Here is a 27,933-nt window from a genome sequence, read left to right as displayed (position 1 = left end):
AGTTCACCTTTTCATTTGTCATGAAAAAGGTGAACTTGCCATTTAAGGTACAATTATACACAAGTTCTCTAAAGTCAGACATTCTTATTTCCAAGTATAGAAGCTGAGGGGGTAAACAGGACAGCCAGGTGGGAAGTAGCGATGAGCGCCTTCAGGTCTCTTTGAGGGTGGATGGTGGTCACATATAAAACACAGATGATGATCCGAGACTTTGATAGCGGTACCACATGAAGCACAGACGTTTCCTGATATTGGATCCCTATTGGTTCCTCCTTAGCAGACGCAGCCTTCCCCCACCAATAACTGACCACTGTCATTCTCCAACTGATCAATCTACAGACAATAGGATGGTTTAAGTGGTTTATTGAGCAATCATCTAACATTACTATACAGCGGAAAATCTGTGGCGGGTGTCCCACCCCCCTTACAGGCACAGTGGTCAGCATTGTGGACATCTGCGGTGAGCGGGGCATTCAGTTCACTTTATTAAAGTATTCCTTTGATCCTTCTGGACTTGGTTTAATCTGGAAGAGAGAAGACACATTATTTCCAACACACAGCATGTGACCAGCACTGCAGACTCAATGTGTGGGAGAAACTTACATGGGAAATACAAATCCAATCAAAGAAATGTCCTCTTTCTAAAGGATTTTCCTGGCACCAATATGTAGAGGGGGCTACTACCACATGTGTGTTGACATTGGATTGGTGCCAGGAAAAGAAAATCATAGGTAGGTATTTTTTGTTACATCTCCCGCACATGATTTGTCCTCCTCTCTACCCACACTTTAGAACCTCAGAGCCTTCCTGGACATGTGTGTGAACAATGACACCCAGCAGACAGATATAGGCAGTGCGATTAAAGGGGACCTCCACCTTCACAGATTGATCAAGTGCTCCACCAAACATCACAAAGATAGTTTTCATGTCTACTGTCCATCCAGATTGATTTCTATGCCTAGCTAGTTACAGCGCTAATTGAATCGCATGACATGTGGGTGAGATTTAAAGTAGAAGTTTAGGTTATACAATATCCCAACCTTTGAAATGCTACCTCCCTAGTGCTCCTGATTGCCATTTCAGCTTAAATGTATGCAGGGCAAAGTAAATAGCTTGTTTCCCCCCCTGTTTTGGTATGCAGTCATGTGAACGCTAAGCTCTGTTTTTCTATGCAGTCATATGACCGCTAAGTTGTGGAGGTACGACAACAGAGAGGATTCATAAAGCTGTGATGTCGCTTTTAGGCAACTGCTGCTCTAGGGGTTGTTGGCAGGAAAGAGTTCCCTCCCACCAACTGCACATTTACAGAGTGGGGACAGAGCTATGCGGTCACGTGATGGCATAGAAAAACACATGAATTAATCTGCAATGTCTGCTAAAATGTATAGAGAGAATAGGGAACACTGGGGAGGGGTATTTTATAACCTAAAACTTCTATTTTGCAAAAAAAAAAAAAAAATCCTCAGATTTCTAGGAAGTGCACAGACAGTCCAAGACAACAAGAAGATTATCATAGTGGGCAGGGCCAGAAGAACAATGAGGATACTCAAAAGTGGAAATGTGAAGATGAGGAACACAAAGCAAATATGTCAAATGGAAAGAGAAGGCAGACTTCCAATTCTCCTACATGAGAGACTGGAGGGGGGGGGGGTGTATTAAGTGCTACTACAAACAAAATATAAAAGTAACAGTAGCTTTAGTCATATAATAAAACACATGAAATTGTTAAAAGCATGGGGTATGAGTGCAATGGCTGATTTATAAGGCTAAATGATATATGATAGAGTATAGATTTGGAAGTTTACATAGCGTTCTATGTGCCTTGTCCCTCTTGACTTTTTTTTTTTTCTGTTGCTCCCTTTCCTTTCATCCTTCACTTCATCTTTACCTCCCCTCCCCCTTCCCCATTGAAAGAGGTGGGTTAGCTAGCCTGTTTATTGTTATAAAAGCTGTTATAAAAACTATCTGAACATTGACAGGCGAGAAATTCTATGAATAACTGTATGTACATATGGGGGGTAATGTCTTCATAGGCCCTGATGAAGCAAAGTACTGTCGAAACGCGTTTGCATATGAGGACTTACAGTATGTTAGCAGTATTTCTTTCCTTGGTGTATAAATAAGCACAATGATATACCAGCACTAGTATTGTTTTTATAACCAACATGTATTGGATAAAATCCTTTTAATTTTTGTTACTAATAAAGTGTAATTTTACCATAAATTGTTTACTCCTTGTGTGGCCTGTACAGCCTGAGATCCTTTTTTGTTCGTTTTCCAACTATACAGTACGGATGATGGCCATGAGTGGTACCTTAACAGATTGTTAAACGCTTATTCATATCCCAGAAATAATGATCACAACAGTATAACTGCAGAGCTTAGTGGATCAATGTGCTTCGCATATATCCAGTGCTTCATCAGGATCCACGAGCCGTTAGTTTACACTGATATGGAACATGATGTAATATCTACAATAAAGAATATAACACCATATTATATATTATTATACTATTGTGATCATTACTTCTGGGATATGGATTAGCTTTTAACAATTGCATGTGTTTTATTATATGAACAAAGCTACTTTTACTTTTATATTTGTTTGTAATGACAGTTACTATATCTCCAATCTCCGATCTCCGATGTAGGAGAATTGGAGGTCTGCCTTATTTTTTCATTTTAAATGTATACTTGGGGGGTGGTGTTTAGTGCACCTTGGCTGGAAAGCAAAGATTCACTGGTGTCAGCCATGTAATTCCCTAGAAGGGGAGGTGGGCAGTATACTTACTGTAGGAGCGTGGGGAGTCCAGTTGGCCGGGCACACCTCTCCATGTGTCTCCACATACTGAAAGGCTTTCACCAGCCTCAGAGTCTCCTCCACACTTCTGCCAACAGGAAGATCGTTCACACTCATGTGTCGCACTATTCCATTAGGATCGATGAGGAAGAGACCCCTGAAAGACAAAAACAGAAGACAGCTTCGTGAATGGAGTCAGTACAGCCCCTTCCAGTAACTTATTAGGGCACAATGAGCACCATGCCTAGTAGTCCAGCAGTGTACTCCACAGAATAGTGGAGCAAAAGTGCAGTTGACAGTGTTCAATGAACCCTAAATTCAGCAGGTTGAGAGGCTTCTGCTCAGGCTGTGCCTATGGAAGCAGAGCTGGCTGGGGTAATCATCTACCTCTAATCATTTTCACCCCCGACAGCTGGGAGCAGCATTTCACCAAGGTTGCAGTCACACCTGGGGGGTTTGAATCGCGGGCAGAATTTCAAGCTCTGCTAAAATAACAAAATCACAAAACACATTTTTTCAGATGCCATTAATTTTAATGGCACCTAAAAACGGGGTGCCATTCTGCCATGTGATAAATTGCGCTGCAATTGCAGCAAACTGCACTGCGTGAAGCTTCTCGCCCAAAAAAAAGAGAGTCAGGAGCTTCTTTTGGGCGACAAGCTTCGTGTGAAGCTGTTTGCCATGATTGAAGACGAGTTTTTAGGTGCCATTAAAATAAATGGCATCTGAAATTCGCATTGTGCAATTTGTCATTTTAGCAGACTGTTTTTAAATTGCAAGCAGAATCGCTGCGATTCTGCCACATCTCAAAACGCCCAGGTGTGAATGCAGCCTAATGGTGATGATAATATATATATGTTATTTCACCTGTGAAAGTTATCAGTGATCCCTGAATGGTGGAGGGAAAAAAAAAAAAAGACAGAGGGGAGGGGAATGAAGGATGGAACGGAAAAACAATATGCAGAGGAGCAGAAAAAAATTGGACAGAGGAGAGAAAAAGAATGGGCAGAGGAGCAGAAAAAAAAAAGAATGGGCAGAGGAGAGAAAAAGTAAGAACAAGGGGGCAAAGACAAAAGGGGAGGGAAAGCATGTGTCACATTTAGAAATTAAGAAATCTATAGAATAAACATAGCCTACCTTAGAGCTATGCCTGGGTTTTCCAGTAGAACTCCGTAGTCACGGGATATCTGCTTTGTTAGGTCAGACAGCAGCGGAATATTCATGTGTCCCAGTCCTCCGCTCTATAAGGCAATATGGAACACTCACTCAGACATCCTCACATAAATAAAGCCAGGCAAAGAATGAACACTGACTTTTGAAGGGTGTCCTCTCCTCACATAATAGCATATTTACTGAATATGTTGTAGGCTGAAATAGTGGTTAGAAAAATGGGAATTTTTGCATTTACTGTAAAATCCTTTACTTGGAGTTCATAAAGGACAGAAAATCAGTAGATATTCTGATACAACTGGGCTATACTTCCACCTTCAGGGGTAACTGCTAGGATTAACAGTCCAGAGGAATCCAGGTACAGCCTCCAAGGAGGCCCTGAGGGTTAGTGCATCCAGATGGCTGCATAGTCAGCCTAGCAGCGCACAGATGAAGTCTTGACTAGAGAAAAAAAAATCTGGAAGGCTAGTAAAAATTTTAAAAAAAGGTCAAAAAGTAGAGCAAAGATGTCCTCCTAGGACACCAGAGATAACCTGAGGCATGCTGAGAGCAGGAAGGGTTATACCTGGCTGGCTAACGGCTTTTTTTTTTCAGTGTCCAGATCTTCTTGAAGGCAGCAGCAAAACCCAATCACATCAAAATATCTCACGTGTCCCTTAATGAGGATAAAAACTGAAAATGTAATATTTACCTTTCCTGGTGCCTATCCATGGCAGCATACACATGGCCATTACATCAGGTAGCGGAGTCTCGGAAATACAAGCCTTAGGCTCTCAGGTTCCCTATATTGTATCCTACTCGGACAGGGTAGTCCTTCAACCATGAGTATGCTACCATGAAGGCACCAGGAAAACGGAAAATTGAATACTTACCTTTCCTTAATTTTCTGTTTTCCTGGTGCCTACCCATGGCAGCATACTCATGGTTGAAGGACTACCCTGTCTGGGTAGGATACAATATAGGGATCCTGGGAGTCTATGGCTTGTATTTCCAAAACCCTGCCACCTGCACTTTAGGTTAAAGTTGCCTATTCTGTTCATCTTGTGACAAATACCAAGAGTTAAAAATGTATTCTATAGTACCCTTTACCACAATTATGAAAGCTGCTGGCCTATGCTAATTTTACGCCTGATAAAAAAAAAAAAGTGTATAAAGTAGCAGTGTGGAGTATCTGCTGAAATACTGCCAGCAACATCTGAAGGAAGCTGAGACTCCTGAGCCTGCCCTTATAAATCAGTGATACTAACCTGTAAGCATGGGGAGCAAGTGATCTTACACCCACCTTTCTTGGGGTATTTGTCCAGGCCAGGTGGCAGAAATGAGAATCCACAGAGACAGCCACTACCTCACAGTTAACATCATGGAACTCATTGGCTTTGTCACTGAAAGCCACAATTTCGGTGGGACAGACAAAGGTGCTGCAATAGGAAACAGAGATGTCAGAGTACAGTGCAGGAAGTCAGATTCCTTTCTTTTAGGACTAATGATATCTATACTGTACAGAGCACACACTTCCACCATCTATGATGCCTCCACCCTTATCTGCAGTGATGGCCTAAGACCCAGAATGGGTCAGATAAGACAACAGTCAGGAGCCTCCCTTTACCCAGAAGACACAGAGACAAAGCTGTGACTGTACAATGTAATTGAGCATTATATGATATCCATCACTCTGTACCACCAGAGCCCCATGTGCCATCCACCACTCTGCACCACCGGAGCCCCATGTGCCATCCACCACTCTGCACCACCGGAGCCCCATGTGCCATCCACCACTCTGCACCACCGGAGCCCCATGTGCCATCCACCACTCTGCACCACCGGAGGACCATGTGCCATCCACCACTCTGCACCACCGGAGGACCATGTGCCATCCACCACTCTGCACCACCGGAGCCCCATGTGCCATCCACCACTCTGCACCACCGGAGCCCCATGTGCCATCCACCACTCTGCACCACCGGAGCCCCATGTGCCATCCACCACTCTGCACCACCGGAGCCCCATGTGCCATCCACCACTCTGCACCACCGGAGCCCCATGTGCCATCCACCACTCTGCACCACCGGAGCCCCATGTGCCATCCACCACTCTGCACCACCGGAGCCCCATGTGCCATCCACCACTCTGCACCACCGGAGCCCCATGTGCCATCCACCACTCTGCACCACCGGAGCCCCATGTGCCATCCACCACTCTGCACCACCGGAGCCCCATGTGCCATCCCCCACTCTGAACAAGGACAAATATCCCCCCTAAACGGGGCTTTGACAGACCACCAACTCTATTTAGTAAAAAATAAAGTATTTTAATGATATACAGTAAAAAAACGTGAAAGCGTCTACACAATACAAAACTACATTACATAAAGAAACAAGACAAAAAATGTGCAGAAATGAATCATCATATCATATGTACTCTCCTAAGGGTGGTGTACCCCAATGCCCGACGTGTTTCCAGTATTCCAACACCTTCATCAGAGGTTCATCAGAGGTTTGAGAGTTGAGAATGATGGGAGTGTTACAAATGTCTAAATTCAAATGGGATGATTCTCAGTTAAAACAGCACTAAAGATGATTAAATCGAATGAAGTATTCCAGGGACGCCAGACCATAGTAGAGGGGGGTTTTCAAGTGCACTGTGTTTTCAACATCAATATGTGTAATGCACAGTTGTTAGGGACAGATAGGCCTTAGAGTTTTCATATGGACTGCATAACAAGCAGATGAATATCCGGTCGTCCCAAAATAATTAGCCTAACTATGTATGTCCAGGTCAATGCATAAAAGTCATCTGGTGTCAGTGCTTGCCAGCAAGTCAAAGTCCCATTTGGGGGGATATTTGTCCTTGTTCTATGTTATTAGGGATGGGACCACCATACTCCACATTCTGACATGATGGAAGCCTCTTTTTTCCTCATCCACCACCGGAGCCCCATGTGCCATCCACCACTCGAGCAATATGTGACATCTGACACCCCACCACCAGCAGCTGTATGTATTATCTACCATTCTAACTAGAGCCGTATGCAATGTCTACCACCTCCTCACCACCAGACATATAGGATATCGACCACCCCCAGAGCTGAATGTGATATCCACCAACCCATCCCCCAACCGTGCCGTATGTGATATCTCCCCACAACAAGGCTGCTTGTGACATTTATCCCCTCACCTAAGCCCCTCCCCAAGAAATACTTACAAGTCCAATGGGTAAAAGAACAGCACCAGATACTTTCCTTTGAAGTCATCTAAACTTAAATCTTTGAACTCTCCATTGACAACCGCTGTCCCTTTGAACTGTGGGGCAAGCTGAGTTACGGCGGGGAGGAGCCGCGAGGAACCTGTAGGATAGAATTTACAGTCACTACAGTCATCATACACTGAAGGGGGAGGAGCTCTACAGTCATCATATACTGAAGGGGGAGGAGCTCTACAGTCATCATACACTGAAGGAGGAGGAGCTCTACAGTCATCATACACTGAAGGAGGAGGAGCTCTACAGTCATCATATACTGAAGGGGGAGGAGCTCTACAGTCATCATACACTGAAGGAGGAGGAGCTCTACAGTCATCATATACTGAAGGGGGAGGAGCTCTACAGTCATCATACACTGAAGGAGGAGGAGCTCTACAGTCATCATACACTGAAGGAAGAGGAGCTCTATAGTCATCATACACTGGAGGAGGAGGAGCTCTACAGTCATCATACACTGGAGGAGAAGGAGCTCTACAGTCATATACTGAAGGAGGAGGAGCTCTACAGTCATCATACACTGGAGGAAGAGGAGCTCTACAGTCATCATACACTGGAGGAAGAGGAGCTCTACAGTCATATACTGAAGGAGGAGGAGCTCTACAGTCATCATACACTGAAGGAGGAGGAGGAGCTCTACAGTCATATACTGAAGAAGGAGGAGCTCTACAGTCATATACTGAAGGAGGAGGAGCTCTACAGTCATATACTGAAGGAGGAGGAGCTCTATAGTCATCATATACTGAAGGGGGAGGAGCTCTACAGTCATATATTGAAGGCGGAGGAGGAGCTCTATAGTCATATACTGAAGGAGGAGGAGCTCTATAGTCATCATATACTGAAGGAGGAGGAGCTCTATAGTCATCATATACTGAAGGAGGAGGAGCTCTATAGTCATCATATACTGAAGGAGGAGGAGCTCTATAGTCATCATATACTGAAGGGGGAGGAGCTCTATAGTCATCATATACTGAAGGGGGAGGAGCTCTACAGTCATATACCGAAGGAGGAGGAGGAGCTCTACAGTCATATACTGAAGGAGGAGGAGGAGCTCTACAGTCATATACTGAAGGAGGAGGAGGAGCTCTACAGTCATATACTGAAGGAGGAGGAGGAGCTCTACAGTCATATACTGAAGGAGGAGGAGCTCTACAGTCATCATACACTGGAGGAAGAGGAGCTCTACAGTCATCATACACTGGAGGAAGAGGAGCTCTACAGTCATATACTGAAGGAGGAGGAGCTCTACAGTCATCATACACTGAAGGAGGAGGAGGAGCTCTACAGTCATATACTGAAGAAGGAGGAGCTCTACAGTCATATACTGAAGGAGGAGGAGCTCTACAGTCATATACTGAAGGAGGAGGAGCTCTATAGTCATCATATACTGAAGGGGGAGGAGCTCTACAGTCATATATTGAAGGCGGAGGAGGAGCTCTATAGTCATATACTGAAGGAGGAGGAGCTCTATAGTCATCATATACTGAAGGAGGAGGAGCTCTATAGTCATCATATACTGAAGGAGGAGGAGCTCTATAGTCATCATATACTGAAGGAGGAGGAGCTCTATAGTCATCATATACTGAAGGGGGAGGAGCTCTATAGTCATCATATACTGAAGGGGGAGGAGCTCTACAGTCATATACCGAAGGAGGAGGAGGAGCTCTACAGTCATATACTGAAGGAGGAGGAGGAGCTCTACAGTCATATACTGAAGGAGGAGGAGGAGCTCTACAGTCATATACTGAAGGAGGAGGAGGAGCTCTACAGTCATATACTGAAGGAGGAGGAGGAGCTCTACAGTCATATACTGAAGGAGGAGGAGGAGCTCTACAGTCATATACTGAAGGAGGAGGAGGAGCTCTACAGTCATATACTGAAGGAGGAGGAGAAGCTCTATAGTCATCATATACTGAAGGAGCTCTATAGTCATCATATACTGAAGGAGCTCTATAGTCATCATATACTGAAGGAGCTCTATAGTCATCATACACTGAAGGGGGAGGAGCTCTACAGTCATCATATACTGAAGGGGAGGAGCTCTACAGTCATCATATACTGAAGGGGGAGGAGCGCTACAGTCATCATACACTGAAGGGGGAGGAGCGCTACAGTCATCATACACTGAAGGGGGAGGAGCTCTACAGTCATCATATACTGAAGGGGAGGAGCTCTACAGTCATCATATACTGAAGGGGAGGAGCGCTACAGTCATATACTGAAGGGGAGGGGGGGGGCTGTATTCTGCATATAATTTATGTAAAATTAAATGTTTATCTGCCTAAAGAATAACTAAACCACTGATGGGCAACACTGATCGGCGGCACTGGCTCTCTGTGTGAGGGATCAATGTCCATCTGACAGAAGCTGATGATTGTGGGGTTTTTTTTAATTAGATGTTTACATCACGTGGTAAGGGGACGGGATGGGCCCCTTACTCCGATCTGTGATCCATGACTCGCTGATTGCAGGGGGTGGAGCAGGGGAGAACATACAAGGACGCCCTCCCGGCAATTTAGGCCTGCACTGTAGCAGTCTTTTGGTTATATAGCACGGGAGGGAAGGGGTTAAAACAGTGTATTTATTTTTACTCTGTATTCCAAAGGCTGTTTTTTTATTAAAATAATTACAGTATCATTACAGTATCATCATCCATTAACAGAAATAGAAGGGACAATGTAAAATTGTGTGTTTACTAACACTTTAAGCCCCCCTATATCAAGAATGTTGACCACCATTGGTCTAGGGGTATATTTTTCCTCGGAATAAGCTCAGTGAAATTTTTTACTGTTGACCCTTTATTTTGGTCTAGGTCATCACCCTAGCCAGGGAGGCATGTTACTGAAACTGTTTAAAACAAGAAAAAAATAAAGAACTAATGCAATCGCTACATCTAGTACAGGGGGGGCCTGTAGGCTATCCCAAGCAGATGGCGATACACATCTGACCAGCAGACAGGGACTGGATAACATCTCTGTTCATTTTGCAGGTGTTTCATCAGATTTGGCGACCCGTCAGAATGTGTAATGGAAGTGACGTTCCGTTGCCGCCATCTTGCTACACCCCGCACTCCTCCACAGTAAGGATACACTGAGAAGGGGGCAGGGTGGACATCTTGTTACACCCATCGGAGTTTTGCATGTCACACTTATTTTTAACAATAAACGGAGCTTATAAGATGAAATACAGTATTTTAAAACCCAACGGACTGTTTACACGTTGAATTATAAAATCAGAGATGTTCTGTCAGATTAGCAAACCTGTGAGATCTACAGGTTTGCCGCTGCTTTTAAAATTGAACATCTAAACAGTCCTTCGAATTTCTAAATACTGTATTTAACCTTTTTTTTTTTAACAGTAAACAGAGCTTATAAGGTTGAATACAGGATTTTAAAATCTGACGGACTGTTTAGATGTTCAATTTTAAAAGCAGCGGCAAACATGTAGATCTCACAGGTTTGCTAATCTGACAGAACACCACTGATTTTAGAATTCAACATGTAAACAGTCTGTCGGATTTCTAAATACTGTATTTCATCTTATAAGCTCCGTTTACTGTTAAAAATAAGTGTGAAGTGCAAAACTCCAGTGGGTGTAACAAGATATCCGCTTGTCCCCTTATTAGTGTATCCTTACTGTGGAGGAGTGCAGGGTGTAACAAGATGGTGGCGACGGAACGTCACTTCCTTTACAAATTCTGACGAAACACAGGATCTGACGGTGTACTATTGATGCGTCTGAAATTTGTTGCCCGTTTCCTGTATTGATTTCTGGCATTTGGGTCCTTGCTTTAGGATTCAGTGTGCTGCCATCTAGAGGTTGGTGGAATTGGGGCATCCTACCCCTTCACAACTCCATGCAATTATTATACACTCACAAGATCTCTTAAAGAAGCAGACATCATAGTCTCTGAAATGTGTTGAGAGAGTAAAGTGTTCCTGCCTTCCACCGGACCAGTTATTGGTTTTAAATTTAGTTGGAAGTGATCTAATGTTGAGAAAATATTTGGTGATCTGTGTGTGGAGGGGGGGATACAGATGAGAGTGAAGTGTTCAATATGTAAAAGCATCAGAAAACTAGACATTTCACATGACCTTGGTGTATTTTATACACGGTTGTAATTGGCTGCAATTTTTTTAAAAGGATTTTGTATGAATATAATTGTTTTATAAAACTATGTAGGCATCATTGTAGTGCCCCTCCCCCAAATATCTTATGACACTTCACACATCTGTACATGGGGGGAGGGGGGACCTATTTATTGTTCACTACAAATTTTGATACATAGCCCTCCCAAACACTTCTCCCACCTAAACGCCCCCATCATCTGTATTCTTAGCTGTCACACACAGTGTCCAAGCCAATCAACCCAGGTAATAACTCCTTGGGGGCAGGATTATAAGGGAGGGTACTGTAAGGTCTCCTCTCTGTAGCTACAACTGAGCCAATCAACTCATGTGGTAACGCCTAAGGGCCAGGGCACAGGAAGGTCTCCTCCCAGCAGCTAAAACCGAGCCAGTCAACCCAGGTAATAGCTCCTAGGGGGAAGGATTAGACGGGAGAGCACAGGAATGTCTCCTCTTGGCAACTACAAATAAAGCCAATTAACCCAGTTAATAACTCCTAGCGGGCAGGACACAGGAAGGTCTCCTCCCAGCAGCTAAAGCAGTGCCAACCAACCCAGGTAATAACTTCTAGGGGGCAGGAAGGTCTCCCCCCTCTCAGCAGCTAAAACCGAGCAAGTAAACCCAGATAATACCTCCTGGGGGGCAGGATTAGAGGGGAGGGCACAGGAAGATCTCCTCTTGGCAATTACAACCGAGCCAATTGACCCATCCAATAACTCCTAGTGGGCAGGGCACAGAAAGGTCTCCTCCCAGCAGCTAAAACTGAGCCAGTCAACCCAGGTAGTAACTTCTAGGGGGGAGGAGTGGAGGGGAGGGCACAGGAAGGTCTCCTCTTTGCAACTACAACCGAGCCAATCAACCCAGTTTATTATTATTATTATTATTATTATTCAGGATTTATATAATGCCAACAGTTTGCAAAGCACTTTACAATGTTAGCGCAGACAGTACAGTTACAATTAAATACAGGAGGAATCAGAGGGCCCTGCTCGTTAGAAATTACAATCCAAGAAATTAATAACTACTAGACATGTGCAATTCGTTTAGTGACAAATTTGTTAACTTCCAAAATTTCCAATTTTCGAATTAAGCAAAAAAACGAATGAAACCAAAACGAACACATTTTTTTATCAGTGCATATGTCTAATAACTATCAGGGGACAGGGCACAGAAAAGTCTCCTCCCAGCAGCTGAAGCCGAGCCAATCAACCCAGGTAATAACTCCTAGGGGGCAGGATTAGAGGGAGGGCACAGGAAGGTCTCTTCTTGGCAACTACAACTGAGCCAATTAACCATTTAATAACATCTAGAGGGCAGGGCTCAGGAAGGTCTCCTCACAGCACCTAAAACCAAACCAATAAACCCAGGAAATGCCTCCTAGAGGCAGGATTAGAGGGTAGGGGCTCCTCTCAGCAGCTACAACCCTAGGCCCCAGCCCTCCATACAGAACTATAAAGTGGTAGCAGACATCGGAATACGCAGTGTATAGAGATGCACAAATCAATAAGAACAGGACTCACTGGTGCTGAAATTAAACTTTGGATTAGCACAGAAGACAGCCCGGCCTGTACTGGCTCCTGCGATGACAGGACATTGGACGGAACGTGAAACAGGAGCGGCTGCAGCGCGGATTACCTGCAGAGAAACAATAAGGTGATCTTTTCAGCAGCAGACCTCTGCATCCCTCCACAACCAAACCCCAGCAAATCTATGTGTTCCCCCTGACACCACAACAGATCTTAGAATCCCCCCCCCCCCCACCAACCCTGCAAAGCATTCCAGAAGATCTCTGTGTCCACCCTTACAAAGTGCAAGCATTGTATGGCAGAGATCTGTTATAGGACAACTGGAGAGGCAGAGCTAACCTCCTGCAATAACTACGTCAAAAGGGGCACATTAGGAGAATTGTGCAAAAAGCTCTCTCCAGCCTGAGAGCGGGGGCAGGGTGACCAGACACAAAATTTACCAATTTCTAAAAATGGTTTCCGACTGTCTGTGCAAATTATGCAAAAGTCCTGAAGATTTCACAACAATCGATACACAAAGGCAAACAGAGTGTAACGTGCAACTTTATATTTGTAGGCAAAATCCAAATCATCATACATGTCATGTCACTGTAATTATGTGGAGTATTACTTCCTGGTAATATTCACAGGTAATCTCCCCTGTATAGTGTACATAGTGGTATATTCTCAGGCAATCCCCCTGCATAGTGTGTGTAGTGGTATATTCCCAGGTAATCTCCCCTGTATAGTGTACATAGTGGTATATTCTCAGGTAATCTCCCCTGTATAATGTACATAGTGGTATATTCCCAGGTAATCTCCCCTGTATAATGTACATAGTGGTATATTCCCAGGTAATCTCCCCTGTATAATGTACATAGTGGTATATTCCCAGGTAATCTCCCCTGTATAGTGTACATAGTGGTATATTCCTAGGTAATCTCCCCCGTATAGTGTACATAGCGGTATATTCCCAGGTAATCGCCCCTGTTTAGTGTACATAGTGGTATATTCCCAGGTAATCGCCCCTGTTTAGTGTACTTAGTGTTATATTCCCAAGTAATCTTCCCTGCATAATGCACATAGTGGTATATTGCCAGGTAATCTCCCCTGTATAGTGTACATAGTGGTATATTGCCAGGTAATCTCCCCTGTATAGTGTACATAGTGGTATATTCCCAGGTAATCTCCCCTGTATAGTGTACATAGTGGTATATTCCAAGGTAATCTCCCCTGTATAGTGTACATAGTGGTATATTCCAAGGTAATCTCCCCTGTATAGTGTACATAGTGGTATATTCCCAGGTAATCTCCCCTGTATAGTGTACATAGTGGTATATTCCTAGGTAATCTCCCCTGTATAATGTACATAGTGGTATAATCCCAGGTAATCCCCCTGTATAGTGTGTGTAGTGATATATTCTCAGGTAATCCCCCTGTATAGTGTACATAGTGGTATATTCTCAGGTAATCCCCCTGTATAGTGTGTGTAGTGATATATTCTCAGGTAACCCCCCCCGTATAGTGTACATAGTGGTATATTCCCAGGTAATCTCCCCTGTATAATGTACATAGTGGTATATTCCCAGGTAATCTCCCCTGTATAATGTACATAGTGGTATATTCCCAGGTAATCTCCCCTGTATAATGTACATAGTGGTATATTCCCAGGTAATCTCCCCTGTATAATGTACATAGTGGTATATTCCCAGGTAATCTCCCCTGTATAATGTACATAGTGGTATATTCCCAGGTAATCTCCCCTGTATAGTGCACATAGTGTTATATTCCCAGGTAATCTTCCCTGCATAGTGTACATAGTGGTATATTCTCAGGTAATCCCTCCTGTATAATGTACGTAGTGGTATATTTCCTGGTAATTTCCCCTGTATAGTTTACATAGTGGTACATCCCCTGGTAATCTCCCCTATATAGTTTACATAGTGGTATATTCCCAGATAATCTCCCCTGTATAATGTACATAGTGGTATATTCCCAGGTAATCTTCCCTGTATAGTGTACATAGTGGCATATGCCCGGGTAATCTCCCCTGTATAGTGCACATAGTGTTATATTCCCAGGTAATCTTCCCTGCATAATGTAAATAGTGATATATTCCAAGGTAATCTCCCCTGTATAATGTACATAGTGGTATATTGCCAGGTAATCTCCCCTGTATAGTGTACATAGTGGTATATTGCCAGGTAATCTCCCCTGTATAGTGTACATAGTGGTATATTCCCAGGTAATCGCCCCTGTTTAGTGTACATAGTGTTATATTCCCAAGTAATTTTCCCTGCATAATGTACATAGTGGTATATTGCCAGGTAATCTCCCCTGTATAGTGTACATAGTGGTATATTGCCAGGTAATCTCCCCTGTATAGTGTACATAGTGGTATATTGCCAGGTAATCTCCCCTGTATAGTGTACATAGTGGTATATTCCAAGGTAATCTCCCTGTATAGTGTACATAGTGGTATATTCCCAGGTAATCTCCCCTGTATAGTGTACATAGTGGTATATTTCTAGGTATTCTCCCCTGTATAATGTACATAGTGGTATAATCCCAGGTAATCCCCCTGTATAGTGTGTGTAGTGATATATTCTCAGGTAATCCCCCTGTATAATGTACATAGTGGTATATTCCCAGGTAATCTCCCCTGTATAATGTACATAGTGGTATATTCCCAGGTAATCTCCCCTGTATAATGTACATAGTGGTATATTCTCTGGTAATCCCTCCTGTATAATGTACGTAGTGGTATATTTCCTGGTAATCTCCCCTGTATAGTGGACACAGTGGTATATCCCCTGGTAATTTCCCCTGTATAGTTTACATAGTGGTACATCCCCTGGTAATCTCCCCTATATAGTTTACATAGTGGTATATTCCCAGATAATCTCCCCTGTATAATGTACATAGTGGTATATTCCCAGGTAATCTCCCCTGTATAGTGTACATAGTGGTATATTCCCAGGTAATCTCCCCTGTATAATGTACATAGTGGTATATTCCCAGGTAATCTCCCCTGTATAATGTACATAGTGGTATATTCCCAGGTAATCTCCCCTGTATAATGTACATAGTGGTATATTCCCAGGTAATCTCCCCTGTATATTGTGTACATAGTGGTATATTCTCAGGTAATCCCTCCTGTATAATGTACGTAGTGGTATATTTCCTGGTAATCTCCCCTGTATAGTATACACAGTGGTATATCCCCTGGTAATTTCCCCTGTATAGTTTACATAGTGGTACATCCCCTGGTAATCTCCCCTATATAGTTTACATAGTGGTATATTCCCAGATAATCTCCCCTGTATAATGTACATAGTGGTATATTCCCAGGTAATCTCCCCTGTATAGTGTACATAGTGGCATATTCCCAGGTAATCTCCCCTGTATAGTGCACATAGTGTTATATCCCCAGGTAATCTTCCCTGCATAATGTACATAGTGGTATATTCCTAGGTAATCTCTCCTGTATAGTGTACATAGTGGTATATTCCTAGGTAATCTCCCCCGTATAGTGTACATAGTGGTATATTCCCAGGTAATCTCCCCTGTGTAGTGTACATAGTGGTATATTCCCAGGTAATTGCCCCTGTTTAGTGTACATAGTGGTATATTCCCAGGTAATCGCCCCCGTTTAGTGTACATAGTGGTATATTCCCAGGTAATTGCCCCCGTTTAGTGTACATAGTGATATATTCCCAGGTAATCTCCCCTGTGTAGTGTACATAGTGGTATAATCCCAGGTAATCTCCTCTGTATAATGTACATAGTGATATATTCCCAGGTAATCTCCCCTGTGTAGTGTACATGGTGGTATATTCCCAGGTAATCTCCCCTGTATAATGTACATAGTGGTATATTCCCAGGTCATCTCCCCCGGTACGGACACCCCGGGATCTCCCCGCACTCACTCGTGTCGCCAGTAACCTTCCCCAGGAGGCCGCCATCTTTGCAAGTCAGAATCTGAACTCTACCTGCTGTCAGCTAGAGGGGGCGGCGCCTAAGAAAAGGAATGATCCTATTGGCCGTGCATTTCACATCAATGGGATCCCCGTTCTGTGGGCGGGGAAAAGGGCGGATGGTGGGGAAAGTAGTGGGCGGGGCTGGGAATCGCAAGAGTCGCGGTGTGCATGTGACTGAACAAGGGGAAGGGGGAGGAGCCCAATGTGGGGGTAGTCGGAGGTTCCTTCTAAGAACGGAACGTGGATCCCCCGAAACGTGGATCGCTGGCGGTCAGGCGTCAGGCCGCGCAGCGGTGGGTGGCTAGAGAGGCTTGATTTGCATTGGCGGCCACGCCTGGGCTCCACCTCCTATCCGGTCTAGTGCACTGCCACCCTCCCAACACCAGAGGGCGCTCGCTCCACTCTTTGTGGTCAGGTCTCTCAGTATATATTTTTTCAATCTTTATTTGTATCTGGCTAATTACAATATTGTTCATAATATTAAACAGGGCTCATGTGATCAGCCAAATACAAATAAGGATGTATGTTTTTTTTTCAATAACAATATTTTTTCTCATAATAATAAATATAAAAAAAAAAAAATAAACACGTATACAAATAAAGTGTTATATTCCAAGGCATAGTTGCCAACATTGCAAAAAAAAAACATTTGGGACACTTTTTTGCATGTAGGTGGAGCCTTGCTATAATTAGGGAGCGTGGCATTCTTTTGTAGGCGGGGCATACCGTAACAGAAAAATTCCGAAGAGCGCAGTGGTGAAAAATGGGCGCGGTTTGAGCGGAATAGTGGGCGTGTCTTAAATGGGCGTGGCTCGGAAGGGGTGTGGTATGAGATGAATGAGGGATGGAGAGGGAGAAAGAAAGAAAAAGGGAGAAAAAGAAAGAGAGAAAAAGAGTAGAAAGAAAGAGGGATGGAGGGACAGCAGGCCCAGATCTTACATCATCCCGGCACCAAGGTTGTTATGGTGTCAGGATGATTGAAGTGCATTATTTCTATTATTACATTGTAATAAAGAATGACATTATTTAACTCACCATAATGCGGAATCAGTGGAAGCCCTGAGCGTGTCACCTGCCACATCGCCTGCCACCAGATGCCATCAGGTGTCCCCAGCGGAGTCCCCCCTTACATCAGGCATTTCCAGCGGAGTCCTCCCTTACATCAGGCATTGCCAGCTGAGTCCCCCCTTACATCAGACATTGCCAGCAGAGTCCCCCCTTACATCAGGCATTGCCAGCAGAGTCCTCCCTTACATCAGACATTGCCAGCAGAGTCCCCCCTTACATCAGACATTGCCAGCAGAGTCCCCCCTTACATCAGGCATTGCCAGCGGAGTCCCCCCTTACATCAGGCATTGCCAGCGGAGTCCCCCTTACATCAGGCATTGCCAGCAGAGTCCCCCCTTACATCAGGCATTGCCAGCGGGTTCCCCCCTTACATCAGACATTGCCAGCGGAGTCCCCCTTACATCAGACATTGCCAGCGGAGTCCCCCTTACATCAGACATTGCCAGCGGAGTCCCCCTTACATCAGACATTGCCAGCGGAGTCCCCCCTTACATTAGACATTGCCAGCGGAGTCCTCCTTACATCAGACATTGCCAACGGAGTCCCCCTTACATCAGACATTGCCAGCGGAGTCCCTCCGACATCAGACATTGCCAGCAGAGTCCCCCTTACATCAGACATTACCAGCGGAGTCCCCCCTTACATTAGACATTGCCAGCGGAGTCCCCCCTTACATCAGACATTGCCAGCGGAGTCCCCCTTACATCAGACATTGCCAGCAGAGTCCCCCCTTACATCAGACATTGCCAGCGGAGTCCCTCCGACATCAGACATTGCCAGCAGAGTCCCCCTTACATCAGACATTACCAGCGGAGTCCCCCTTACATCAGACATTGCAGCGGAGTCCCCCCTTACATCAGACATTGCCAGCGGAGTCCCCCTTACATCAGGCATTGCAGTGGAGTCACTTCATACATCAGGCATTGCCAGCAGAGTCCTGTCCTTACACCAGGCATCCCCCAATGGAGCCCCCCCTTTCCTTACATCAGGCATTCCCAGCAGTAGAGACACTCTCCACCACCATTACTAAATAGAATGGGACAAAATAGCCGGGTGGCTGCCAATAGCAATTGAGCTGCGGCGCCGCCCATCCCCGCCCCTTCCCACATCAGGTCACAGACGGCAGCGGGGCGGAAGGTGGGCGGTGCCACAGCTCAAATTTTATTGGCAGCCACCCGGCCATTGCTAAACGGCAATTTGGTCTTCAGGAAAATGGCGGCCGGTGGAGACATTGTCTCCGTCGGCCACAGACCTCTAGCGGCGGCGGTGGCGGCGGTGGTGGCGGCGAAAAAAAAATCGGTAAAACACGAATTTCCCGGGACATTTCCCGGGACATTTCCCGGGATTGGCTAAATCCGGGAAAAGGGTCTAAATCCTGGGAATGTCCCGGGAAATTCGTGACAGTTGGTAAGTATGCCAAGGTAATCCCACAAAGTGAGTGGCAGGTGAGATGATAGGCTGCAGCCCCCCAATCCCCCGCTCTGGGGGTTGTTTTCCATGAGGCCAGTCCCTGGTGTAGGGGAGGTTGGGGACCGCTGCTCTATGACATCCAACTTTAAATCCCCTAAAAAGTATATAATTTCTGAAAGCAGAGACCTTGGAGAATAAAATGGTGGTGGCAGCAATTTTTTGTGTCACAATATTTGCGCACTGCATTTTATCAGGTAACAAATACACAAAAATTAATTTTAGTGCAAACAAACAATATTATACTTTTTTTTTTTGTAAAATCTAAAAAACTGGTTTACATTGAGTAAATAGATACCAATTATGTCAAGTCTTAAAACTGTGCACACCCATGGGCAAAAAACGATCTGAATCTACCTAAAGTTCCTGATCGGCGTCACTTTAAAAGCCTTCACAGGTCATCAGTAATACATTTAATAGAAAAATATAGGTGGCCTCTGAGAACAGTATCAATAGGTACGTGTATTCAAACAAGGGTTGTACCATCATCCAAGAATTAATGAAATAGGGGGTCTGGGAGCCTGGTCCCCAGCCAGGGCTACACCAAGGGAAGGGAAGGGGGCAAACGGACTCTTGGTACAATGCAAAAAGGGATACAATAGAGCAGGGATATGCAATTAGCGGACCTCCAGCTGTTGCAGAACTACAAGTCCCATGAGGCATAGCAAGACTCTGACAGCCACAAGCATGACACCCAGAGGCAGAGTCATGATGGGACTTGTAGTTTTGCAACAGCTGGAGGTCCGCTAATTGCTTATCCCTGCAAATAGAGTATAAAGACAATCATATAAAAATTAGAAAAGTTTATTGATACATAATACATGACAAAGGATGTCAGTAGTTTCGCCGACTGGTCCTCTTCATCAGGAAAAACATCTGCAATTTAATTTGCAGATGTTTTTCCTGATGAAGCGGCCCAGTCCGCGAAACTAGTTGAAACACTGTCCATGACCGAGTCACCTATGTTTTTAAATTACTACTGACATCCTTTGTCATGTATAATGTATCAACAAACTTTTCTAATTTTTATATGATTGTTTTTATACTCTATTGCAGTGATGGCGAACCTTGGCACCCCAGATGTTTTGGAACTACATTTCCCATAATGCTCACGCACTCTGTAGTGTTGATGAGCATCATGGGAAATGTAGTTCCAAAACATCTGGGGTGCCAAGGTTCGCTGCTCTATTGTATCCCGAGATAGTCCACTTACCCCCTTCCCTTCCCTTGGTGTAGCCTTGGCTGGGGACCAGGCTCCCAGACCTCCCTATTTCATCAGTTTACAGTTAAAGTATAACTAAAGGCAAAACTTTTTTGCTTTTCGTTTTGGACAGAGTAGAGATGGTTTAGAACCCCTGTCAGTTTTTTTGCTGTCTGTGCCCCCCGATAAGGAGAGTCACCCTCTCTATCTCTCCTGTTTACCATTATCATTGAAAGTACAAGAAAATCCCAAATTTTGGGTTGTCCCCAGAAAAGTAATAGATGGGAAATCTTCCAATGGAGACACTAGTTCTGATGACCTGAGGGGTCCCCTAGGGATCCCCTTAATTAGCAGGGATTTTCCTCTCACTTCCTGTTTGTCTACGGGACAGGAAGTGAAGGGAAATCTCAGAAATGCAACACAGATACTGAGAAAAAAAATTCTGCGTTATAACCCTCCCTTTCTTTATCGAAAATGAAAAAAAAAAAAGTTTTGCCTATAGTTCTACTTTAACCCCTTGGCGCCAGCTGCAGATAAATATGCAGCCTCTTGGTGCTGAGAGGCCGCATAGTTGCTTGAATTGCGGACAATACAGCTGTGCCAAGAGCGCGTGCGCTGCATGCTCCTGGCACAGTTACCGGCACCTAACCAAATGCTCCAAATCGCTGCTTGTGATCAGGAGTTTTTTTCAGATCACGTGACAGCCAATCAAGGCAGTAACATGATCCTAAGCCCCGCCCCACTTCTTGGCATCCTAAACCTCTTAAAGGGCTGGGAGGAGCCGGCGTGAAGAGGTTAACCATAAACTATGGCCCTAGAATGATTGATCTCACTCATGTTCATGGAGATATCTCATATAACGTGTGGCGCAATTGATGTTACATAAACGTCCTCGCCCTACACTGCACTTTTTTATGGGGTGTGTACAGTGGGTGACAGCAGGTGTTTTAAATTGTTTTTATTTATTTTATACAATTCTTATTTTGTTTTTTGTTTTTTTTACTTTATTGCCATTACATAGGGAGCCTATTAGCCCCCATGTAATAGCATAGGCAGATGACTGTTGCTCTTTAGAACCCCAGTGTCTCCCCTTGCCTCCAATGCAACTATTCTAGCATAGATGTTGCTTGATTAGCTGTATCCTTGGCTACACTATCTGAGGAACGACAGCTGTGACCCTGGAAGTGACGTGATACTTGTTGCTTCCAGGTTCATTAGTCAAAGGAGGGATCGGAAAATGGATGTTCCTCAAGTTCCTTCTACTTTAACCAGAGAAGCTGTTTCCTGAGGTCCTGAACTCCCTGGTGGAACAAGAGAGCCGGGGAACCACTGCAGATGCCGCCCCTTTGAGAGCCTCATAAAGTGATCTAAAGCCACCCAATCACTTTCATAGAAAGGCCCTTTGCCAGCTCTTTGGCTGCATTCACATCTGAGCAACTTGAAAACGCTGGCAGAAACATGCATTTCTGCCTGTGTTTCCAGGAATGTGTGAAAAATGCACTAAAATGCGCACCGCACTTGCGGTGCAATTATTTCTTAATGGCACCCCAAATGCAGGTAGCAGCCACACGTTTTGCCATGTGAAAAAGAAAAACACAAAAACATGTCACCAGATACACTTGGCTCAGTGCCAAAACTTGGTACTTGAGCTTCGTTGATGGACTTGTTAGGCGTCAGGTAGTTCATTCAAGTCAATGAGCTGTCGCGTGAAAAAAGGCACAATGCAAAACTGACGCATCGCTATGTTCAGATGTGAGTGTACAGCCGTGGCCAAAAGTTTTGAGAATGACACAAATATTAATTTTCACAAAGTCTGCTGCTTCAGTGTTTTTAGATCTTTTTGTCAGATGTTACTATGGTATACTGAAGTATAATTACAAGCATTTCATAAATGTCAAAGGCTTTTATTGACTACATTAGGTTTATGCAAAGAGTCAATATTTGCAGTGTTGACCCTTCTTTTTCAAGACCTCTGCAATTGCCCTGGTATGCTGTCAATCAACTTCTTGGCCCCATCCTAACTGATGGCAGCCCATTCTTGCATAATCAATGCTTGGAGTTTGTTAGAATTTGTGGAGTTTTTTTGCACACCCGCCTCTTGAGGATTGACCACAAGTTCTCGATGGGATTAAGGTCTGGGGAGTTTCCAGGCTATGGACCCAAAATTTTGATGTTTTTGTTCCCCAAGCCACTTAGTTATCACTTTTGCCTTATGGTGCTCCATCATGCTGGAAAAGGCATTGTTCCTCACCAAACTGTTCTTGGATGGTTGGGAGAAGTTGCTCTCGGAAGATGTTTTTGTACCATTCTTTATTCATGGCTGTGTTCTTAGGCAAAATTGTGAGTGAGCCCACTCCCTTTTCTGAGAAGCAACTCCACACATGAATGGTCTCAGGATCCTTTACTGTTGACATGACACAGGAATGATGGTAGCGTTCACCTTTTCTTCTCTGGACAAGGTTTTTTCCTAGATGCCCCAAACAATTGGAAAGGGGATTCATCAGAGAAAATGACTTTACCCCAGTTCTCAGCATAGCAATCCCTGTACCTTTTGTAGATTATCAGTCTGTCCCTGATATTTTACTGGAAAGAAGTGGCTTCTTTGCTGCCCTTCTTGACACCAGGCCATCCTCCAAAAGTCTTCTCCTCACTGTGTGTGCAGATGTACTCACACCTGCCGGCTGCCATACCTGAGCAAGCTCTGCACTGGTGGTGCCCCGATCATGCAGCTGAATCAACTGTAGGAGATGCTCCAGGCGCTTGGTAGACTTTCTTAGGCACCCTGAAGCTATCTTCACAACAACTGAACCTCTATCCTTGAAGTTCTTGATCTGATAAATTGTTGTTTTAGGTGCAATCTTAGTAGCAGCAATATCCTTGCATGTGAATCCCTTTTTGTGCAAAGCAATGATGACTGCACATGTTTCCTTGAGGAAGAACAATGATTTCAAGCACCACCCTCCTTTTAAAGCTTCCAGTCTTTTATTCCATCTCAGTCAGCATTACAGAGTGATTTCCAGCCTTGTCCTCCTCAACACTGACACTATGATGGCAAATTGCCATCATAAAAGCTGAGGCAGCAGACTTTGTGAAAATTAATATTTGTGTCACTCTCAAAACTTTTGTAGCTGGAGAGAAAAATTTGTGAGTTTGACACACAAAGGGGAATTGGTGGAGCACTTTAATTGGTGATTGAGGAAGAGGCTGAATTTCACGTGAGACTCTTTATGCCACCTACTTCATCACACTTCGTTTTTTAGTTTATTGCCTTTTTCGCTTTTATACAGTATATTTTTTACTATATGAAGAAATAGAGACTCTTAGCGCCTCTGAAATCTATAGATAATAACTGTTTTAGGGACATATCTACATAAATTTTCTGCAGAAACAATTAAGAATAATGCCTCCTCTTCATGCCTTCTGATACTACCAGCCTAGAACACCAACCATGCAGGGTTATAGGGCAGTGAGCATGTGACTGCACCCACCATATTGATACCTGGCTTCTTATCCTTCCAGGCCTCTGATGGATGTATTGATTATTACTAGTGCCATTTCTATATCCCATCTGGTAGAAGTATTTTAATTTCAGCTTCAAGTTAGCCTTTGATCATCGTATACATTTGTAGGCTTTCCCATATAACAGTGGTCTCTGGACCACATTTGGCCCGCTACAAGATTTTATCTGGCCTGCAGCTAGGGTAGGGTCGCCACCTCATCCCTTTAAACCCAAACACATATGAATTACACAGGTTCTGAGGCTAATTTAAAGGGATTAGGTGGCAACCCTAAGCTAGGGTCAGTAGAATATCCTCTGATGTGAGCTTTTGGTCAGAAATTGCGCCCGTGTGTATGCTCCATCGGACTTTTGCTGGCGGAATTCCCGCCAGCAAAAGATTGAAAGCAGGTTCTCTATTTTTCGGTCGGAAAAAGTTCCTATCCGAAAATGCATTTGCCTGTATGCAATTCGGACGCGCAAAAAAAACACGCATGCTCGGAAATAATTTGACGCATGCTCGGAAGCAGTGAACTTCATTTTCTCGGCTCGTCGTAGTGTTGTACGTCACCGCGTTCTTGGCAGTCGAAAGTTCAGAGAACTTTTGTGTGACCGTGTGTATGCAAGCCAAGCTTGAGCGGAATTCCATCGGAAAAACCATCCAAGATTTTTCCGACGGAAATTCCGCTCGTGTGTACGGGGCATTAGTCCCTTTATAGCAAATGCAGAATTTTCTCAGATACCTGGTACTGTGTGTGTGGCGAGGGGGGGTTTGGGGGTGATGAAATGGGACAGTATAACCATACTGGTTATGGTGAAATGAGACATAATCCTCTTATTTTTGGGATATGCGATAGAACGAGACATGTCAACACCTTCTGTTCTAAGAAGGCTTTACTATGCTACACTGTGATTAGAATTGTAGGGCTTTTTGATCACTTTAGTCCCTTCCGGCCGTATCCTATATATTCGTACTGTCACATCAGGTCCCAAGGCCTACTCTATAGAAGTCTTGGTTTCCATACACTGCACTGATGATGGCCAAAAAGTTTGAAACATCTGTATGCAATTTGAAATAAATGTCTCTATCCTTTATTATGCTATATTTGCACAATATGCCAGCAGTTCTTGATGTGCTTCTGGCCATTGGGGTGCTAAGCAATGCTTTGTATGACTCTACTCACTGTCATTAAATAAGGAAAAATCCGCTTGACCCCTGGAAGGTTTTACTCTCTTCATGACCAGGGCATTTGTTGCTTGTTCAGCACTGTGCTCCTTTAACTGGCATTTGCACAGTCATGCAACACTGTACCCAAATTACATTTATATAATATTTTTTTTAAAACAAATAGAGCTTTCTTTTGGTGGCATGTCATCACCACTGTTTATCTAATTTCTTCATAATTGTAGGCCAAAATGCATGCTGCTACATGTCTTTTTGGTAAAAAAAAAATCACAATAAGTGTATATTACGGGTTTGTGTGAAAGTTATAGCAGCTACAAACTATGGCATGCAGTACATACTGGAATTTACACAGCTATGATGCTGTACTGTCATTGGCAGTGATCAGCAACCTATAGTGGGACTGTGATAGCCTCCTGGCTCTCTTGGCAGCTTTATTGCTCTGATTAGTTCCTCTTGGTTCTCCTGACCATTAGTACCCTTTGGTCCTCCTGTTCATCAAACACATCCCAGTGTTCATGCACAGATGCTGTACCTCAGCTCTGCCTATTTCCTTTCAGCTTCCCAGCTGCTCTGTCCTTCATGGACTCTATCTCAGGCTCAGGCCTTGGTCTGTCCCGACCTGGACAGCATGGTGCATACAAGCACATCTCACGACTCCCTTCACACACTGACCCCCTCGGGATCCTGGCAGCACACCCGAGGCTATCCACCATCCAACCTAGCTGCTAGGATCCGGGCAGCTACCATAGGTTGAATGTCCACGGCTCCCCCTTCCCCTGTCGGGATCTTCAGGTGGTTTTAGGAGTGCGGCCACCATGGAATCCTTATGCTGTATCTATCTTCACACAATGTGAGTTTGACCATTGTAATGTTTTTAATTTTACCATATTAAAGCCGAGTTACACTAGGGCGGCTTTGGGCTCTCCTCTTTTGTGTTTTGTCTAGATGTTTTCCTGCCACCCAGAGGATCCAAAGAGAGTAGCAGCACCCTTTGACTTGTCTAATTAACACCAATAGCCAGCTGGAGACTATACTAAACTGTTGATCAGCGCACCTGCTAGTTTTTTCTTTTGCGTATGTATTGCTATCACAAGGGATGAACAACATCTCTCGTGGCATCATGGGCCGCGACTGGTCCTCTTTATGGAGAGATCTGGGGTCTATTAGACCCCAGATCTCTCCTCTGGCCTCCAATGCAGCTGATCAGACACAAATCAGTCTGATTGGTTGCTTTTGTGGCCACTAACGGCCAGGTAAACAAAGAGGCGGAACCGGAAGTGACAGCATACTCGTTGCTGCCACTTTCCGGGGTCACAGAGAGAGAGGAACAACGTCAGTTCCTCTCTTTCTGTTCCGTGCAGCCAATGCCGCTGGCCGCATAGCTCCCAGGCCCCATGAGCGGACGGCAGAGCCCGGGAAAGGCAGCGGCGGTGGAAGGGATGGGGGGGTGGCACACCTTCTGCCACCCGCAGAAGTGTTCGAGTGGCTATTTAGCCACTTGAATCACTTCTGCTACAAATGGAGATGCAAACCGAGGACGTCTATGGACGTCCTACGGGTGGGAACGCTATAGAGATGAAAACAAAGGCGCCACTCTAAGTGCAATAAATTACATGAAGTTTAATAGGAACTGTAGAAAGCGGTACTCACAAAAGTGCATTGTAAAAAGGCATATTGGCAAGGAAATGCCGGGTGTCCTGGAAGTGTATCTTATCCGAGTACTGGATGGCGGTGGACTCCGGTGGACAGGCTGCGCCGATGGATGCCGTCACTTCCTGTCCTTGGAACACATGTTTACAACCAGGGTGATGAGATCACTTCCGGAATCGGGAACGTGTAGGCATAGGGCGGGAACTAGCTAGCTACAGCGCCTTGAAAAAATATTCATACCCCTTGAAATTTTCCACATTTTTCATGTTACAACCAAAAAAGTAAATGCACTTTATAGGGATTTATGTGGTAGACCAACACAAAGTGGCACATAATTGTGAAGTGGGAGAAAAATGATATATGGTTTTGTAAATTTTTTACAAATAAAAATGTGAAAAGTGTGGTGTGCATTTGTATCCAGCCCCCCTGAGTCAATACTTTGTAGATCCACCTTTCACTGCAATTACAGCTGCAAGTCTTTTTGGGGATGTCGCTACCAGCTTTGCACATCTAGAGAGGGACATTTTTGCCCATTCTTCTTTGCAAAATAGCTCAAGCTCTGTCAGACTGGAGGGAGAGCGTCTGTGAACAGCAATTTGCAAGTCTTGAAACAAAAAATGTTGGCTGCGCTAACCCTTATTTTATATACCTAAAAGGTACACCACTTATATTATCAAGAAAATATATATGTATATATACAAGTGTAAATCAATTAAAATACATTATGTGCAATATACCAATGCCTATATCACATGTGTAAATCATACACCTAAATATCATCACCTAAAAGCCTCCAAAATTTTCAGTGAATATAACAAATTAATAATACAAAGTGAATAAAACAAATAAAATTATGAATGTCCAGTGTTTCTGCTGGTTTAAATGTGCCAGCATTTAGTGAATCCCACTGTCAGTTCTCTACTATATGTGAACTACTCCAGCGCACCTATGTCTTGCATCCGTGATTCAGTGTATTTTATCTACCAGTTTAGTGACAACACCACCACCATATGGATTGGACACTCACC

General features: G+C 44.3%; 1 protein-coding gene across 1 annotated transcript; it reads right to left on the bottom strand.

The window, feature by feature from the left end:
* Positions 1-346: 346 nt before the first annotated feature.
* PRDX3 (peroxiredoxin 3) lies at positions 347-16,939 on the bottom strand. The gene is made up of 7 exons (XM_073595782.1): positions 16,787-16,939; positions 12,873-12,987; positions 7,172-7,313; positions 5,253-5,388; positions 3,938-4,041; positions 2,792-2,957; positions 347-524 (listed from the first exon to the last, which is right to left on the bottom strand). Exons 1-7 carry the CDS (start codon positions 16,820-16,822, stop codon positions 474-476), a joined length of 750 nt encoding a protein of 249 aa, XP_073451883.1. The 5' UTR covers positions 16,823-16,939; the 3' UTR covers positions 347-473.
* Positions 16,940-27,933: the final 10,994 nt, after the last annotated feature.

Source organism: Aquarana catesbeiana, linkage group LG08 (assembly GCF_042186555.1).
Source record: "Aquarana catesbeiana isolate 2022-GZ linkage group LG08, ASM4218655v1, whole genome shotgun sequence".
NCBI lineage: Eukaryota > Metazoa > Chordata > Amphibia > Anura > Ranidae > Aquarana > Aquarana catesbeiana.
Note: the sequence above shows the minus strand (reverse complement) of the source record. Positions and strands in the feature narration are given on the sequence as shown.

Excerpts from the sequence above, each read along its gene's own strand:
- PRDX3 (XM_073595782.1), bottom strand. The coding sequence starts at position 16,822 with ATGGCGGCCTCCTGGGGAAGGTTACTGGCGACACGA. Across the intron at positions 12,988-16,786 it reads GAAGGTTACTGGCGACACGA|GTAATCCGCGCTGCAGCCGC; the intron begins GTGAGTGCGGGG and ends GTTTCTCTGCAG. Across the intron at positions 2,958-3,937 it reads AACCCAGGCATAGCTCTAAG|GGGTCTCTTCCTCATCGATC; the intron begins GTAGGCTATGTT and ends TTTGTCTTTCAG.